At 54.2% G+C, this 19,002-nt stretch overlaps 1 protein-coding gene across 2 annotated transcripts in view; it reads left to right on the forward strand.

The window, feature by feature from the left end:
- Positions 1-10,356, forward strand: part of KLHDC10 (kelch domain containing 10) — a 71,589-nt gene extending 61,233 nt beyond the window's left edge. For both annotated transcript variants that reach the window (XM_049641857.1, XM_049641859.1), the window contains one exon: positions 10,098-10,356. In XM_049641857.1, the coding sequence (XP_049497814.1) occupies positions 10,098-10,313 (216 nt within the window). In that variant the 3' untranslated portion in view covers positions 10,314-10,356. The remainder of the gene's footprint in view (positions 1-10,097) is intronic.
- The last annotated feature ends 8,646 nt before the right edge of the window (positions 10,357-19,002 follow it).

The following is a 19,002-nucleotide window of genomic DNA, read 5'->3' on the forward strand; positions in this document are numbered from 1 at the left end:
TGGACACTCCCAAGTCTGGTCACTTTTAAGGTCTCTCATCCAGAATCGCACATATGCCTCTTAGTTTTCAGTGTTTCCATCGACAAACTGTTGGATCAAATATACCTTCCTGGGACAAGTAATCTTCGATATTCTGCCATAAATCGACCAGAGGAAAACATGACAATTTCTACCCCCTGATTTATAGGGCTTCCCAGCCCACGTTACAGTTAGTACGCAGAGCACATTCATTACGCAGAGCAGTCTCGTTTCCTTTGCTTTATTTCTCCTACGTCTTCTGAAGTATACTCCGCTGAGGCCCATCAGGGGCAAGAAATGGACCCTGTGCCTTTTAGACTTTAGACCAGCCAGAGCTTTGAAATGAACTCTTGTTGGTATCTAATTCGGTTCTTAGTTAAGCCCCGTCTCAGCTTGGGTGGGAAGAGGTTTCAGTGGCTTAGTTGGTTTGGGTGGTTTTGTTCTTCCAGTTACACGTGTAAGATTCTAGTTTGTCAAAATGCTATTACGAAGCTCTGATAACTGAACAGTAGGACCACAATTCTCTTGCAGTTAATCTTTGGTAGTAACTGCTTGATGGGAGACGACATTGGTAAAACCATCCAGTTTCCATACTTACCTTCAGATAAAAGGCCCAGCTTCCAGACCAGCGCAAAACCAATGGTTTCCTGCGGTGATGGAAATGTTCTATATTTGCGCTGTCCAGTATGTGGTAGCCACTGGCTATTCAGCACTTCAGATGTGGTTAGTGTGACCGAAGAACTACAATTTTCATTCCATTTAATTTTCATTTCTGTAAGTATAAGCTGTTACACGTAGCTAGCGGCTACCTCAATACAGTGCTGGAAGGAGATGGCCTGGAGAGCTGGAGAACCAAGGCTTGGTTAGCTCTTGGCTCTCGGCTCTCGGCTCAGTCCTTGTTATCGTGTGGCTGCAATAATGTGTGAGGTGCTTTGAAGCATGCCTGGCACATAGTAAGCAGGATCTAGGTATTTACCGTTCTCGCTCTCTACAGTTGATGGCACAGGGAATGAAGACGAAGTATTTACCAAAAGTTACAAAATTAACCAATAAAGAAACTAAGAGGACGAGACAAGGGAAGTGGGGTGACATAGGTGAGAGCTAAATCCTCATGTTCCATGGCAGGAAGGTAATATACAGAATATCTCAAATTAAGCACTAACCAGGAAAGCATATTGACTAGAGGCATAAAGGAAGGTATCAGAAAACACAAACAAAAACAGCCAGAAGAGCTAACAGTGGTAAGGTGGCCCGGGAGATGTAGAGGGCCACAGCAGGGACTGCTGGCTTTTTTAAGTATGTTCACGGTTTTTGTTCATTTTTTCCCCCTTTTCTCTCCTTTAGAAATCAGAACCCTTCATGACTCTTTCGATTTAGCCCTTTTTCAGGATACTGTGAATCTGGTTCCGTTCTGACCAAATCAGGCTGTAAAAAATTGGGTGATTCAAAGGGTAGGGCTGGAGTATTAGTATTTTTAAGTTCTTCATTGATTAAGAGGTAGCCTGACTGGTATTTGGAAATCTTTGATTTAAAAGCCCCTCTTGGAAGCCGGTAGGAGAAAAAAAAATCCAGGAGAGGGAGAGGAAAAAAAAAAAAAAAGTCTCAAGATTTAATTGTTGCCCGAAGACCATTCCTCACCATCCTGTCCCTTCATAAAATCAAGCAAGATAATACATTATTTTAAAGGCTTTTTCTGTCATCCACTCCACAGTGAGGGGAGGGGAGGGGAGGTGGAAGGCTTCTGAGCGATACACAAAGCAGACCCGGCAAACCCACCCATCCAGCACAGGCCTTGGGGTCTGGCCTCGAAGTCTCCGGTGGAAGAAGGAGACACTTTTCTCAAATCCTCAAACACACGAGTGTGTCTGAGTTCCTTTCCAATGGTCCGCCTAACAGGAGGGCCTCCGCAGCGCTCCTAGGAAGGAAGGCGCCGAGCTCAGCTCAGGCAGACGGGGCAGTGACCAGCCCAGCCCAGCTCAGGGCTGCGAAGGAGAGAAGGACAGAGACAGCTGGGAGCTCCGGCCACTTGCTATTTCAGGAGCCCGCACCCAGCCTGGAGCTGTAGGGTGGCTGTGCCCATGGCAACTGTGCAAAGAGAAAGCCGCTGTTAGTCCGCGTCACCTTAGACCACACCGGTCAGTTCGTCCCTCTTGCACCTTCCACCGAAAGCTGCCCGGCTACCGGAGCCGAGGTGGCTCTCCCTGCGACGGCCAAGGATGTCTACAAGAGCTCCTCCACTTGAAGTGAGCGAACTTGCTCCGGCCTCCGCCAGGCATCTGGGGTCTCATTTACTCCCTGAGCCTCACCCTGGAGGAAAAGGTAGCGTGCACTGCAACAGCCAAGGTCAGATCGTGGCTCAGGATGCTACCAACTGCCCTTGCCCCCTCCCCCCCCCCAAAGGAAGAGGCCCCCTTGCCACCCACAGAGAGGTGATCCGTAAGAACGGTAACGCGGACGTTGCACGGAGTGACATGTACCTAGGGGTGCACCGAGGCGCCCAGGACTGGAACTCCAGCCCTGCTCCCCCACCGCCAACCTCACCACCTCGGAGCCCACCCAGCCTGTGCCTCCTTCAAGCGCCAGCCGCGCCTTTCCCTGCTTCGTTTCTCCCCGCCAAAGCGGTACTGGAATGTTAAGCCTGGAGGGCTGACCCCCACTTGGTGGCAAGCCAAGCGCAGTGACGTGCCTGCAGAGAGAGTTACCCAGATCCGCAAAGCCCGGAGAAGGGGTGGCCTTGCCTGCAATCCCCCGCCCCACAACGGTCGCCCTCCGGGGCCCTGGAGCCCTGGGCCGGCGGCGAGGGCGGCCCGGCCGCCGCCGCCTCCCCCTCGGAGCGAGGCCCGCAGCCGGTTTCTCCCCCTGCGGCGCGCCGGCCTCGGGCCGGCGACCTCGCGTCCCGGGGCTTCTCTGTCTCCCCCTGGCGGGCAGCGGCAGCCGGCGGAGCTCGGCCGGGAGGGGGCGCCCGACCCCCGGCCCGAAGGCGGGAGCGCGCGGTGCGAAGGCCGGGGTCGGCGCCGGCGCGCGCCCGCTCGGACCGCTCACTAACTGAGCACCTAGTACGCGCCCGCGCGGGGCCGGGAGCCGGCCGGGCCAGGCGGCGGGGAGCACGCCTGCCTTCAGGGAGCTTCCACGGGAGGCGGGGAGCGGGGAGACAGCTGCTGTGAAGAAGCACGAGCGGCCGGACGCGGACAAGTTAGGGAGAGCCTCCCCGAGGATGCAATGACTGCGCGCCAGGAGCTAGAAAGCACATGAGGGAGAATGCCACTACATCAAGGGGCCAGAGCATTCCAAAGACAAAAACCCGGCCCCTGGCGGCTTCTGGAAGGGGAAGAAGCCGCGTAGCCGGAGGACGGGAACCCGGGAGGGGAGGCCAGGGAAGCAAGGAGAGGCAGGCTGGGCAGATGATGGAAGAGCCGGGCAAATCGTCTGGTTTTCATTCTAAGATCAACTGGAAGCTGGAAGGCAGAGAGAGGACGAACCGGTCCCCCCCGCTGCCGAGGGAGGGTGCCAGAGGAAAAGGGGACCTCGGTCGGGAGGCCACGGCAGTGGTGCGGGCAGGGTGAGGGTGCTTTGGGCCAGGTCACAGAGCGGAGCTGGACGTCGGCTCCCGTCGCTCCCCCCCCTCCGCCGGGCGCCCTGGTGTCGTGACCGACCGACCACCGCCGAGCAGAGGCCGGCGAGCCCGGGCGGCACGACAAAGGCTCCGCCAACCCCCCGCACCGGCGGGGAGGAAGCCGGGGCAGGCAGAGCGCAGGCGGACGGGGAGCCCGGGGCGGGGGGTGCGGAGTAGCCTCCAGACCCTCTCCACTGATCTCAGGGCGCGGAGCCGCCGTCCGCGGCCCACGCCTAGTTGGAGAGCCTACTTGGAGAGCCTCTCGGGGGTAGAGCGGGGAACCGCTCCGAACCGGATTGATCTGGTTTAGAGCGGCTGCCTTCCCCTCCTCCCTCCCTCTCCCACAGCCGCCCTCCCTCCCCTTACAGCGACTGGCTGGTTTTTGCCGCAGTCCCTGACCAAGGTAAACAGAAGAGGGAAGTGGGAAGAATGCTTCGTTTCCATGGCAACCCAGAGGGCAGTCGGTGCGGCTCTCTTGGATGTGCTTCAGGGGAAGAAAAGGCTCACTGGAAAAGCAACAGGGAGACCGGCCCCTTCCACAGACGCACGGTGGGGGATTGTTCTGGAACGCGGTGTGGGCCTGGATGGAGGGAGGAGCGGGGGAGAGGAGTCAGGCACCATCCGTGCTGTGGCAGATGAGCGGGGAGGGCCAGGGACACACCAAAAAAGCAACCACACATGCTACTGTGACAGCTGTCGGTCAGTGGCTCCATCCCCACACCTAGGGGGCAGAAAACAGGGATGGCGGAGATCTCAGAGCCTCCCCAAGTGTGCACCTGGCTGTCCCTTTCCAGAAAAATCCTTCCGTGGGGCAGCTCAGCCGGAGGGCAGCCACAGAGGCTGGATCCAGAGCCTCAAGGCCATAGATAGGTTTTGTCTGAAACAGAGAAGCCCACAGTTCTCCTGCTGCGGAGTGAGCTGGAGGTGCCCACCCTCCCCCCTCCAGGGGACAGGTGCTTTCCATTTGTCGCCACGTCACTCCAGCTGCTGACCACAACTCCTGCACGCTGAGGGCATCAGAAACCTCTTCTGGTTTCCAGGCTTCATAAGAGATTGATCAGAAACTGGCTCCACCTCAGGCATGGGCCTTCCTGGCTGGGGGCGGGGGCGGGGGTGGGGTGGGGGGTTCACTGTTCGGCTCTCACCTGTGTAGGCAGAAATGGGAGAAAACCTGGGACAGAAGGAGGTGGGAGGCAGTAAGCTTCCTGCCACCGCAAAGCAGAAAGAAGGTGGATGCTTTGTGGGAAGCTGGAGGGAGGTGCCTCGGTTTCCCGGGGCAGATGCATCGAGAACCCTGGCGGCGGGACTACAGGCCTGGGAAGTGCTCACCTACACGTCGTGCAGTCCACACCCTTCTCCTTGAGTGGGCCCTTAGACGCTGGGGTCTGCCTGGAAGACGCCTTCAGGACAGGACCCAGGGCTGGGAGGGAACACCTGCAGAGAACAGGATCGACAGACTTGCTTTTCCCTTGCAAAACACCCCAAAGTGCCAGGTTTACTCAGCTCTTTCCATGGCTCATGGATTCCAAATTTCTGTGACCTTAACTCCTGCCACTGCCCCTTTGCTCGTTCTATTCCAGCTCCCCTTTGCTGTTCCTTGACCAGTCAGGTTTCCATGCCAGGTCCATGGCACTGGCTGTGCCCTGGAAAGCTCTTTCTCCAGCATCCACATGGCCAGTCTCTCGCCTTCAGTTCTTTATTCAAATGTCATCTCAACGAGGCAGGACCAGGGTGAGGTAAACGAGGCAACACGGTCTTCCCTGACCCTTGGTTTAAAATTGTATGTTTCCAGGGGCTCCTGAGTGGCTCAGTCACTTAAACGTCCAACTTCAGCTCAGGTCATGATCTCACAGTTCATGGGTTCGAGCCCCGTGTCGGGCTCTGTGCTGACAGTTCAGAGCCTCGAGCCTGCTTCAGATTCTGTGTCTCCCTCTCTCTCTGCCTCTCCCCTGCTGGCCCTCTGTCTCTCGCTCTCAAAAATAAATAAAACATGAAAAAATTTTAAAAAGTGTGTATTTCCCCCCCCCCCCCCCCCCCCCGCTAGGTCTCCCTTATCCTCTTCACACCCTGTCACTTGTCATTTATCTTGTTTATTGTCTGACTGCCTCTGTTAGAATGGAAGCACCAGGAGGGCAGGCATTGTCTCTGTCATGCACCAAGAGGTCTCCACCACTGCAGGAGGTGCATTGGGAGGGGACGTAGGGATGGTGGTGCAGAGAAGGGGGGAAGGGACCACCGCTTAGAACCACACTGGCTCTTGTGTCGAGGAGCCTCGACACCTGCGACCAGGGGCTCCTGTCCCTCTGCCTCAGGAGGCTACCGCTGTGCCTCTCCTCGGCGCAAAGTCTCCTGTAGCCAACTGGCAACAGCAGGTTCTACCAATCCGTCAGGCAAACCCCCCACTTGCAGTATGTCACCTTCAATTTCCTGCCTGCCTGCCTCTTTCCTGATTGACCTGATAAAATTCGGGACAGCTTTTATTGCTTTTGGCAAAAAACCGCCGTTAAGATTTACAGAGCCAAAAGCCGGTACAATGTAATCTTCAGGGTAATTTACACAGTGAGTTTCAAAAGATGAAAAGTTAGCATTTCAGAGGTAATTTCATAAAAGGGATTATCAGATTAATCACCGTGTCAATTTCATAGTGGTGTCTCCAATAATTAATTAGCTTTCTCGGGAGTCAGCAATGCAAAAAGGGACTCTAAGAGGAATAGAAATGGCTGTGTCAGACAGTAAGTGTGTTTTGGGCGATAGATCTTGAGACACTTCGCCTCGGAATTGCCTCCGCGGAATGTCTGGCATATGGGTTCTGCGGCTCAGAGACGTCGTAAGAGAAGAAAAGCGCTGGGAGCGCCCAAGTCTCCGGGAGACCTTTTGGATGTGCCGGGCTGAGGCTTGGCTGCACCTGCCGAGTGAAGGCCACCCTGCCACGTGTTGCATCGTCCCGTGACACCTGGAAAATGTGTCTAACCCCGCCGTGCGTTGACAGGCTGCTCTAGATGGGGAGAGCCAGGTGTGAGTTGCAGCCTGCTTGTGAAATCACCCGTGAGAATTCCGAGCCGGAATACCGCCAGGGACACACGCAGTCCGAACAGCGACATAGCCATGTGGCGCTCAGTCGGCCGCCACAGGTCAGGGCAAGGCTGTGTCTTCAGTGGGTGTTAATGGGTACCCCCCCCCCCCCGCCACCTCCTAAAATGTAGGTTGCAGTCCTAACCCCCTGGTATCTCAGAATGTGATCATGTTCAGAGACGGGGTCTTTTCAGAGGTAATCGAGTTAAAATGAGGTCATTAGGACGGGTCCCCATCCAGTATGACTGGTGTCCCTATAACAAGAGGGTATCTGAGAACAGACACACACGTGTAGGGAGGACAGCACTCGAGCACGGAGGCGGAGAATGGGGTGATGCGTCTGTAAGACCAGAGATTGCCAGCCAACCACCGGAGCTGGGGGAGAAGCAGGGAATGGACCCCCCCCCTCCCCGCAGGCCCCAGAAGGAACCGGTCCTGCGGACGCCTTGACCTCGGACTTCGAGCCTCCACCACTGTGTGAGAATACGTTCCCGTGGTTGAAGCGTCTCAGTTTGTGGTACTTTGTTGAGGCTGAATTGGGAAACTAGCTCGGGGGGTGGGGGGGGGGCATCGTGGAGACTTGGGTGTCATCGTTCTTAATAATTGTATTTCTGTGTGTTTTTAAGAGACTTCGTCTTTTTTTTTTTTTTTTTTAGCAGTTTTAGGTTCATAGCAAAATTGAGAAGGTCCAGAGATTTTCCCAAGTGCCTCCCCTCCCCCACCCCAGCCTTCCCCTCCAACAACATCCAGCATCAGAGCTGTACCTTGGTGGCGACTGATGAACCCACACGGACACGTGGTTATCACCCAGAGTCCGTGGTTTACCTCGGGGTCCACTCTCGGTGGGGCCCATTCTGTGGGTTTGGACTGATGATGAGTAATGACACGTATCCACCATTGTACGGTCTCATACACGGTGTTCTCACCGCCCTAAAAATGTTCCACCTATTCCCCCCCCCCCCCCCCCCACCAACCCCTGGCAACACCTGATCTTTTTTACTGTCTCTGTAGTTTTGCCTTTTCCAGAACGTCACACAGTTGGAATCACACGTTATGTCGCCCTGTCAGCTTGGCTTCTTTCACTTAATGATATGCATTCAGGTTTCTTCCATGTCTTTTCATGGTTTGAGAACTCACTTCTTTTTAGTGCTGAATAATAGTCCATTGTCTGAAGGTACCACGATTTGTCCCTTTCCTGTATTTTCTTCTTTATTGTTATTTATTTATTTTTTAATTTTTTTAACGTTTATTCATTTTTGAGACAGAGAGAGACAGAGCATGAACGGGAGAGGGTCAGAGAGAGAGGGAGACACAGAATCTGAAACAGGCTCCAGGCTCTGAGCCGTCAGCACAGAGCCCGACGCGGGGCTCGAACTCATACCGCGAGATCGTGACTTGAGCCGAAGTCGGCTGCTCAACCGACTGAGCCACCCAGGCGCCCCTGTATTTTCTTTTTTAAAAGATAATTTTTAAAACACCAGCTCAGGACAGAATATAAAGATACGACAAATCCAGGTAGTAGGTATAAGAGTATTCTCAATACTTTCTCTTAAAGAATTAGAGACTCGGGGCCTTTCTCTTGGGGTTGCTGACCAGATAGGCTGCGAGCCTGAAGCTGTGGGGGCCAGCGGCCTCTGTTGGAGGAGAGCCTGCCCTGCAGAGAACAAGCTGGCAGGCCCAGGGGGGCCCTGATGCCGCGGGTGCGCCTGGACCGGGGCACTGGCCGGGGCACTTTAGTTACATGAGCTTTAAACAGTACATGGCTTTGGGTCTCAGTGATTCTACTTAGAATGTGATCTTCTGGGCCTTGCCTTCCTCCTTTCTCAAATGAGGAAATCTAGGGCGCCTGGGTGGCCCAGTCGGTTAAGCACCGGACTTCAGCTCAGGTCATGATCTCACGGTTTGTGGGTTCGAGCCCCGCGTGGGACTCTGTGCTGACAGCTTGGAGCCTGGATCCTGCTTCGGATTCTGTGCCTCCCTCTCTCTGCCCCTCCCCTGCTCACGCGCTCTCTCTCTCTCTCTCTCTCTCTCTCAAAAATAAACATTAAAAAAAGTTTTTTAAATGAGAAAACCTGGGGCGCCTGGGTGGCTTGGTCGGTTAAGCGTCCGACTTCGGCTCAGGTCTTGATCTCACGGTCCGTGGGTTCGAGCCCCGCGTCGGGCTCTGTGCTGACAGCTCAGAGCCTGGAGCCTGTTTCAGATTCTGTGTCTCCCTCTCTCTCTGCTCCTCCCCTGTTCATGCTCTGTCTCTCTCTGTCTCAAAAATGAATAAACGTTAAAAAATAAAAATAAAAATAAATAAATGAGAAAACCTGCCCTCAAAAGTTGTGAAGATGAGACATAAGAAGAAACTCAGGGTGACCTGGAAAGTGCCAGAATATCCACAGCTCCATGGTTAGATACTTCCTGAGCAACTGACACCACACTTAACAGCCTGGAAGCAGCTCTCGTCCCAGACTCAGGATCCCCCCACCCCCACCCAGGTGCCTCTCACTGGCCCTGTTCACCCTGAAAGCCCCTTGTTGACCTTACGAGGGTGTCTCTCTGGGGTCTGACTTCAGAGGTCACCCTTCAGGGAGGCAGCTTCTTCCCACTGCATTCGGGCCACACCAACCTTTGCGGTCTGGGGTGCTCCTGGGAGGATGATGGCCAGTTCTTTCAGAAAGGGCCCTAAAGACCAAGATGACAATGACCCCCGGGGCCTGCTTGTGGTGCCTAACCCTTTGAACCGGGCAAAGCTTCCATGGCTATGAAGGAAGCTTCTATGGGCTTCCACAGGCTGTGGAAAAGGAGTCTGAGGAGGGGAGTGGGGTGAGAGGGGGAGCCAGCCAAGTGGCTCAAGGCTGAAAATATATCCTTCGGTGGGGAGATTTACCTCAGACTGTTTCCTCTTCCTTGTCCCTCTTGGGGAGGAAGAGCCTGAGCCCCTTCCTCACGGCACTTCAGAGCACAGAGCCTGAGCCCCAGGCTCCAGGTTCAACCCTGCTACTGTGGTGGAGTCCTTCCCGCTCCCCTTTGCCTCTTTTTCCCAGGGACACACCAGATGGGTTAAGGGCTAGTCGGCCATTGCCAGAGGAAGCTATGTGGGAATTTAAGGGCTGCCTCCCAGGTCTACACCCTGAAGCTCCCTCTCAGGGGCTCCTTGAAAAAGGGAGACCCAGCCTGAACCACCAGCACTCTTCTCTCTCAACTGTCACCTGCTGGGCACCTTGCCCATTCTGTCTTTCCTTCATAGATTTGAGTTTAGGTTCTCCCCATGAGAGCAAGATGGCCCCAGGAAGAGGTCTGGTAAGTCCTACACTTGGACCTGGAGGAGGAATTCAACCAATTTTCTTATCTTTTCAACCAGTGTAATTTATTTCCTGCTCTTAGACTTGTCCACGTTTCTTCACAGGGAGCCCTCTGTGGTGCCTTGAACTGTCAACCCTTCCCGAAGATGCCATGTTGGAATTCTGGGCCTGGAATAGGGAAGAGAGGAGGGCTGGTTTGGGGTGGGGGCAGTGGGATGCAGGAAGCAGATGATATATTAGATACAAGCTGTTTGGGGGGCACACATTTTCTTATTTGGGGAAATAAATTTTTTGTAAACTTGGATCCTAAAATGGCATAATTGCTCACTCTTCCCCAGGAGGGAAGTCAAGCCCAGATGGTGTGATCCATTTCCCAGGCACTCTGGCAAGGTCACTGGAAGGGCCAGCTGGCGGCTTTCTTGTTATTGTAGAGTTATTTTATTCTTTAACATTTTACTGATTAAAGTCCTTGAGTCTCAAGAGACCAGATGGAAGCCAAATAATATAGCTCTTTTGGTTTCCTTTTAATGAGATCAGGGTTGGGAGAGGACTTGGGCACGACAGAGATGGAGAAGCCGTCTGCTGGGTGCCCCGGGACTGGTTGCCCAGAGGGCTTGGTGAGCTGTGATTTCTTTCATCCTCTTCCCTGCAGGGATTCTTGTCAGTCTCTATTTTCCAGAAGACTCTCCTAATGGTTTCTGTAGGACTTTGTGCTTCGCAGGCTTCAATTAAAATTTGACTCCAGCTTGGGAGGTGGGGAGACGAAAAAGCCTGCCAAGACTTTGGACCCTTAAAGCCCCCAAATCCTCTTGCTCCATGGGGGGTTGGGGGCCGCTTGGCCTACGAGTATGGTGGGGGCTCTGAGGATGTGCTGCTCCCTCCCCTTGATCCTGCTGCCTGGGAGCTAAGGTGCAGACTCAGGTCTGGCGTCCTCTGGATAAGCTTTGAGCAGCCCAACAGCAGTGCCCCCCGTTCTGTGGGGATGGAAGGGCCTGAGCCCATCCAACCTAGCTCTCAACCACGCAGATGCAAGATGGCCACCGGCTGGGCTGCCTCAGCTGCACCCAGCTCTGCTGTGGGTCTGCCAGGAGCTGGCCCACCCTCACATTCACGTCGTGAAGGGGGTGAGGGAGGGCGGGCGGCCCAGGCAGGTCACCTCAGCCAGGTGTGGGTGCTGAGGAGACAGGGCCTTGCAGAGAGGGGCACACTACATCTCCAGTAACCGCCACGGGCCTCTTAAGAGTCTCTCTGTTAGTACAGAGCCTGATGCGGGGCTCGAGCTCACAGACTGTGAGATCATGACCTGAGCTGAAGTCGGACGCTCAACCAACTGAGTCTCTCTGGACCGTCTCTAAGCTGTCACCATTTTATTTAGCAAGCAGTTCAGCACCGGCTGTGTACAGAACCCCACGGTAGACCCTGGTGAGCAAAAAGGAAACAAAAGAAACAGGAACTGTGTTCTGTTTCTCAAGGATATTCTAAAAAGGTCAGGAAATACAAATATACCGACAAAATGGCCCGAGGACTAAACCACCCCAGCGGCTGTGCATACGTATTTATGGTACATAAACCATGAGGTTTCAAACGCTGAGGCAGAGGGGGCTAATCAGAGGTGACGTGAAAAGTTCTATACCACTCGGGGCACCTGGGTGGCTCAGTTGGTTAAGCGTCTGGCTCCTGGTTTTGGCTCAGGTTACGTACGATCTCACGGTTTGTGAGTTCGAGCCCCGCATCGGGCTCTGTGCTGACGGCGCGGGGCCTGTTTGGGATGCTCTCTCTCCCTCTCTCTCTGCCCCTCCCACTGTCAAAATCCATAAATAAACTTTAAAAAAGTAAAATTAAAATTTTTTTAAGTTCAAAAACACGTGCACGCAGGGGATGACTGTGACCCAGGGAGGCATCTGCTACCAAGTGTGAAGATGGGCCAACCTTCACACGTCCTCGCACCTCAGCGGGTGTGAAGGAAGCCTGCCCACGCCGTGCTCCCTCCAGGTGGGGGATTCCTGTGCACTCCTCAGTCATTGCCTCACGCTGGTCGGGCTGCGCGGGAAGGTGAAGGCCTCTGGCTATTGTTCCTTTACCAGCTCTGCCGTGGAGGAACCTCTTACGTCTCAGCTGAGATGTATTGATCTCATTTTTGCAGAGAAAATGGATACAGGGAAGGGCAGCGATCAGCCGCAGGTGAGAGCGGCGAGGCCCTGAGCATATTAAGAGCTCAATAAATTTGCTGACTGACGTTGAAGGCGGGGAAATGACACCGAAGTCTTGTAGCCAGATCCCTTCTTCCGAGGCCTTGTGTGGCGGTCAGGCAGTGGCGACAGAGGCCAGGGCGAGACCGGCCTGGCCCTTCCCTCTCTTAGGTCTGGCCAAGCAGGGCAGTGACCTTCAGCTTTCCGGACACACGCCAGTGCCCCCCACTCTTCTCCCCAACCAGGGCAGAGGAGCTTCTCAGGAGAGGAGCCAACTCACGTGACCACACGGGTGTAAGAGACCCCCTCCTCCTCAGCAGCCACAGGTACAGTTTTGGAAAGGCCGACATCCGGCCTGTGACACCCCCGGGTAACCCCGTGGATACAGAGAGAAGCCAGTGGAGCTGGTGCCTGAATAGCCACAGGGACCTTCAGGAGGAGAGGCCGTTGTTTCCCTACCTCCCTCTCCCGGGCAGCAGCCTAGTTAGAGGGCAGAGGTTAGGAACAGAAGCTCCTTCCAGGCCTGCAGCTGGGGCTGCTGCAGCTTCCTGGAGAAGGGGGGGCTTCCTAGTGCCCTTTCTTGCTTAATGTTTATTTATTTTTGAGGGAGAGGGAGACACAGAATCTGAAGCAGGCTCCAGGCTCTGAGCTGTCAGCACAGCCCGAGGTGGGGCTCGAACTCACCGACCGCCACATCGTGACCTGAGCAGAAGCCGGAAGCTTAACTGACTGAGCCACCCAGGCCTCCCTTCCTAGTGCCTTTTCTGAGGCAGGCTCCCTCGGACCCACGGCCACCCCTCTCAGGGCCCACGTCGGGGAGGGAGAAGCAGTCGACTCTGAACAGAGCCTTCTAGAAACTCGGGCCACAGTGGGGACCCAGGTGCCTTCAGGATGAAGGCCTGAGCCACTGGCAGCCCTGCGGCCTACTGGCGGGGATGAAAACCACTTGATTTCTTTGGCCCTCGGCCCCGCAAGGCACAGGGAAGCTGGTGGTCACCGGCCTGGGCGTCCCGGCCTGGCAGGGAGGCAGGGACAGCATCTGTCCTGGCCGGGAGGGCCTCCGCCGGGACAGGCAGGGCGCCCTTCCCTCCTGCGGTGCGGGGCCCGCCGCGTGCGACCGTCGGGCGGCCCCGCTTTGTCCTCCCGCCGCGGGGGGTGGGGGGCGCGACGGGATGGGGGTGGTGGCGGCGCCGGGACCGGCAGGGCCCCGCAGGCACAGATACCAGCGTCCTCTGGATTCACGCCAGGAGCAGGTGGCCATCAGATCCCCGGCTCCGGCCCCCACCCCGCGAGGCCCCCGCAGGAAAGCTGGCACCTTTCCCGGCGCCAGCTGCGCCGCCTGGCACCGAGTCCGCACCCAGGGGAGCCCGCGGCGCGCGCCGCTGCCCGGGGACTGGATGCGTGACTCACGCCCGCTCGCTAATCGCTCCCCTCTCCTCCGCCTCGCGTCTCGCGCAGCCTTCTTTCCCCCCCGGAGACAAGCATGCCCATCTGACACCCCGCCCGCCCCGCTCCCCGTGACACATTCATCTGCCCTTGCGCCTGCCCCGGCTCGGCGCGACTCCCACACGGCCGCCCTCCCCGGCCCCGGCCTCCCGCTCCGGCTCCCACCAGGAGGGCGTGCCTGGCCTCTACCCTGGCCAGTGCCCTCGGGGCGAGCCCTCAGCACCTACCTGGCAGGTGCGCCGCGTCCCGCCCTTACCTCTGTGCCCACCTCCACACCAAGGCCGCGGATGCCCAGCCTGGAGGCATCTGTGGAGAGGAAGTAAGTATCAGAGCGCAGTGGCCAAGCTCTTCAAGCCACCATTCAGCTCCCGAGGACTCGTGGCACATCCCCTAGAAGGAGCCAAGGACAGAGAGCCTCCTGGTTTTGTCTGCTTTGACCATACAGGCTGGAGGAAGAATCTAGCCCAAGTGGGCGCTGGGAGGTCCCAGGAGTGTCAACGATGCCTTGTGGCCTGGCACCACAGAGCCGGCCTGATGGGGACAAACGACTACCTCCTGCGGCACCGCGGAGTCTGAAGGCCGGACTTCTAGAGTGGCCCAAGCAGGACCCTGGGCAGGGGCAGGCCCTCTTTGGGCTTCTGGGTCTTCTGTACAATGAGACGGTCCAGCTGCTTGATCCCCAAGGCCACTTCCAGGCTTTCTAAGCTATGACAAGGAAAAACATCTCACCCCAAAACTGAAGCGGCCCCCAAAGCCAACACTGCTTGCCTGTGGTGTTTCACACAATCTAAAGAGCTCCTTGGGGCGCCCGGGTGGCTCAGTCAGTTGATCTGACTCTTGATTTCGCCTCAGGTCACGATCTCACGGTTCACGGGATTGAGCCCCACATCAGGCTCTTTGCCGGCAGTGCGGCCTCTGCTTGGGATTCTCTCTCCCTCCCCGCTCACACACTCTCTTTCAAAATAAACAAACTTAAAAAAGATACACACACACACACACACACACATCCTTTCTTTTACTAGGCTAAACAGAGAACTGGTGTCAAAGAACTGCCACCTGGACAGCCACCCAGGACCCCACACTTAGAAGGGCCTTGTGATTGGTTTAATGCTCTGTTGTGGCTGTCTTGAAATTCTTGGTAATTTTTAACAAGAGACCCCACATTTTCATTTTTTTTTTTTTAATTTATTTTGAGAGAGACAGAGACAGAGAGCACTTGGGCAGGGGAGGGGCAGAGAGAGAGAATCCCAAGCAGGCTCCATGATGTCAGCGCAGAGCCCATCGCGGGGCTTGAACCTGTGAACCTTGAGATCATGACCCACGCCAGAATCAAGAGTCAGGCCAACTGATCCACCCAGGCGTGTTCCCTGCCCCCCCCCCCCCCCAATTTTAATTTTGCACTGGGTCCCACAAATTACGTAGCTGGTGCTGGCTAAAAATACTTAGAGTGTTAAGCAGAAGCATTGTAGACGTCCCTGCAATGTTTTGCTCTACAGATCTTGGCATCCGGAACACAGAAATGTTGAACATTTCCTTATCTTCGGTGCCTGGGGACCAGGGAGAGGGTTAGGAAACCCTTGGTGAGTTAACACCGTTCCAGGGGACAATGGACTCTGTACCATGTTCATGGCCCTTGGAGGCAGGCACAGCCAAGGCTCTGTGGGTTTGTATAGACATCTCCTCGGTGACTGCTGCTGCTGTCCAACATCCAACCCCTCCCCTTCATCTGTAGTGCTAGGATTATTAGCTGGCCATGGCCATGATCATGGCAGACAGAACCTACTTTCCTCAGATTCCCCTGCAGCTTGATGTGTCCCTGTGATTAAGGGCTGGCCAATGGGATAGGCCTGGAAGTACCTGCCACTATGCAGGAGACATTCTTAAAAACCAGTTGGTGGGTGTCCTTTCTTCTAAGTTGTATTTTTGAGCAGAGAAGTTTTCAATCTTTAGACTGAGCTCTGGAGTCAGAAGAATATATGCCATGTGTTATTATCATTTCATAACGGAAATTCACATAAGAGCCAATCGGCGCCCCGTTGCCCATTAACGTGCAGTTCTTAACACAGGACGATGACGCAGGCGTCCCATCTCTAAAGGGGGGCGCTGGTGGGGGTAAGTAAAGTCTCACGTATGTGCAATGAAGAAGAGCTGAGCGGGGTAAGGGAGATGGTGACAGCAGTGCCATTTTAGGGTGGCAAGAAAGCGTCCAAGGAGGTGGCATTTGAGCAGAGCTCTTCCTGAAGACAGGAAGCAGATGTTACACACAGCTGGGGGAAGAGCCTTCTAGGCCGAGTGGGAGGTTCAGGCTATTTTGCCAAAAAGGGGATCTCTTCCCTAAGATTCAGACTTTATGTTTCCAGCTATCTGTTGTCATTCCATCTGGATGTCCCAGTTAACAGCTCGAACTCAGCGTGTTGAAAATCTCTCTTCTGCCAACCGGTTCTTCTTCCTCCAATTTCCGCGATTAGCGCTGCAATCGTCATAACCACGCAGGCCGAAGTCTCGGGGGCTGTGTCTACCAAGGTACCACGTTGTGACCGTTTCTGCTTTCACAAACGCTCTCCAAGCTTTCCTGCCCCACCTGGACTTCGGCAGCAGCCTCCCCCCAGGCCTCCCTGCCTGCTTCTGTCATCCTCGGGACAGCGGGCAGGGGCATCTTCCTTGGGCACACCTTTGACTTCAATCTCTGCTCAAAAAGTGGCAGAGTCTCTCCGGTCAACTCTGCAGCCTTAGGTGAACCTTTCCTTCGAGCCCCAACTTCCCAGGCTCTGGTAAACACGGCTCGGGTGGGATGCTTTGCAGTTTTCCAAAGTCAGCTCCCCTGCTCCTGTCTTCATGGCTGGATCCCTGCTGCTTTCTCCTGCTGAAGCTCATTTGCCACCTGTCCCACCTCACCTTCTCACTCAGCAGAGCCTTCTCTTCCTTTGACCTGTAAAATTCTATTTTGCACCACTTTCCCCCACCCCACCCTCCTTTCTGGACTTTTTTTTTTTTTTTTTTATTGTAAAAGCGACATACCATTGAGAGGGAATTGAAAATGGAAAAACAATCATCCACGTTCCCGTTTCAACAAGTGAGTTCACATTTGGATATTCTGTTGTAGTTGGCGATCCGCATGCATATTTTTACATAATTGTAACCACAGTAGACGTACAACTTTGATTTGCTGTCACTTCTACCCGACATTTCCCCCATCTTTTTACATAGTCTTGTTAGAGTTGTAGGAATTTTAGAAAGAGGTCAAGATAAGTCTGTAAGTATCTCATTCAAGGATAGATCTCACAGAATTGAGGTACAATAATTGATTAAACGGTTCTATCACTAGACATTTGGATGGATTTTGTTTTTAGCTATTGTAGACTAGAAACCATGGGAGGGGAAAACGGGTATATTAAGTCTCCTCTGTATTCCTAGCACCTAGCAAAAGAATTTAAACAATATTTACTGGGGGGATGGATAAATCAATAGGCAAATGCTCACAATGAATATCTTTAGGCATAACTTATTTTTTTCCTGTTGAATATTTTCCTAGGATACATTTTCCTGGGATCGATGAGCCAAAGAGTATTATCGCAGGAGGTGGGCATTGCACTTTGTGGTAGATTGTATTTTTCAAAAACGGCCACATCAACATATGACCCATCCCACATACTCTCTCCATTGAGAGGTGGGGTCTAGGCTCCCTCCCTTTGAAAATGGTCCGTTCTTTGTAGCCGCCTCGATCAACAGGATGCAGTGGAAGAAACGTGCAACTTTCGAGTCTAGGTTATAAAAAGTAATATGCTTCTGTCCCCATCTCCCCCCTCCTTTCTCAAGATACTTGCTCTTGGAATTAACAGGTGGCTCAGGCCGCATGTGGAAGCCCTGTGTGGGCATTCCGCCCACATTCCCAGTTAGGCCCCCGGCCAATAGCCAGCGTCGACCACGAGCCATGTGAATGAACGAGCCTTAAAGACGAGTCAGTCTTCCAGCTCCCCGGGGAAAAGTGATACTGAATGATGCTTTGGGGGAATAGTTTGTTATGCAGCAGGAGTGACGGAGATATACGTGCAGCCCCGTGTTATGTTCCGAAAAGGCCGTACTAATTTCCAGGGCCACCAGCAGTGGAGGAGTGTGGCCGATCCTGGTGCGGCGGGGGGGGCACAGACTCTAACTGTGGAACGGACGGACGCTATCCTCGGAGAAAGCATGTTCCAGAGAAGCAGCTCAGGAAGTACATCTTCAGGTCCAATGAGACACATACTTGGAGAAAACTCTGCAGTGTGCCAGGGAACGGGCTGATGGTATCCCGGGACCGGATCACGGGGTTCCCAGCTCTCACACCTCGCACCTATCCTAACACAGCTCCGGCTGTGTCAGCTTGCAGGATGCCACCAATTTTGCACCCAATTGAGAAACTGCTGGCAGGTGTGCATCTAGATGGCTCCACCCACTCCCAGGCGTATACGTACTCCTTACTATTGAATTAATTTCCATAGAGCCCAATAAAGAAGGATGCATGGAAATGTAGAGTGGGTCCTCTGACCTTCTTCTCTACAAGTTTAGAGCCAACTGCCAATTCCTAGCTTTTTTTTTTCCTCTCTGCCACCCTTCTACTCACCAGCCAGAGAGCTCTCTACGGTCTTCAGCATGGAAAGCACACTGAAAATTCCAGTCCAGAACAAGAAAACGATTGCTTTTCAAGTGAATTTCTACTCAATCCACTTGGTAATCCAACAAATAGTTCCTGAGTATCTCACATGCACCTGCCCTCAAGGACCTGAAGGAAGCCAGAGTCTCACAGAAGCTCCATCATTTACAGGAGTTCCACTGCCTGCTGGGCCTCTAGTTTTCCTCGGTATTTGTTCTAGCACTGCCCCATTGTTGCACCTGCCGGGACAGGGTCAGAAGGGCAAGCCAGTGAGAGCTGCAAATCCCTCACCAGCAGAAAACTACTGCGGGTAGGTGAGAGGGGAGGGCGTATGGGTGGGGAAACAGAGTCTTGAGGCGGGAAAAAGTAGCAACTTACTCAGAGATAGTTTCAATGAAAGATCATTTCTCTGGCTGCATAGAAAATACGTTGTGTCTCATTTAAGAGAATCCATAATTCTGGGATGTGGACGTTAGCTCCGAGTTCTAAGTACAGTCTAACCACAACTTTAAGGTAGTTAGCTCCAGGAATTTTCAAGATGGCTTAAAAAAGACTTTATTTTTTTTTTTATTTTTTTTTTCAACGTTTTTTATTTATTTTTGGGACAGAGAGAGACAGAGCATGAACGGGGGAGGGGCAGAGAGAGAGGGAGACACAGAATCGGAAACAGGCTCCAGGCTCCGAGCCATCAGCCCAGAGCCCGACGCGGGGCTCGAACTCACGGACCGCGAGATCGTGACCTGG

The sequence above is a fragment of the Panthera uncia genome, chromosome A2 (genome assembly GCF_023721935.1).
Source record: "Panthera uncia isolate 11264 chromosome A2, Puncia_PCG_1.0, whole genome shotgun sequence".
NCBI lineage: Eukaryota > Metazoa > Chordata > Mammalia > Carnivora > Felidae > Panthera > Panthera uncia.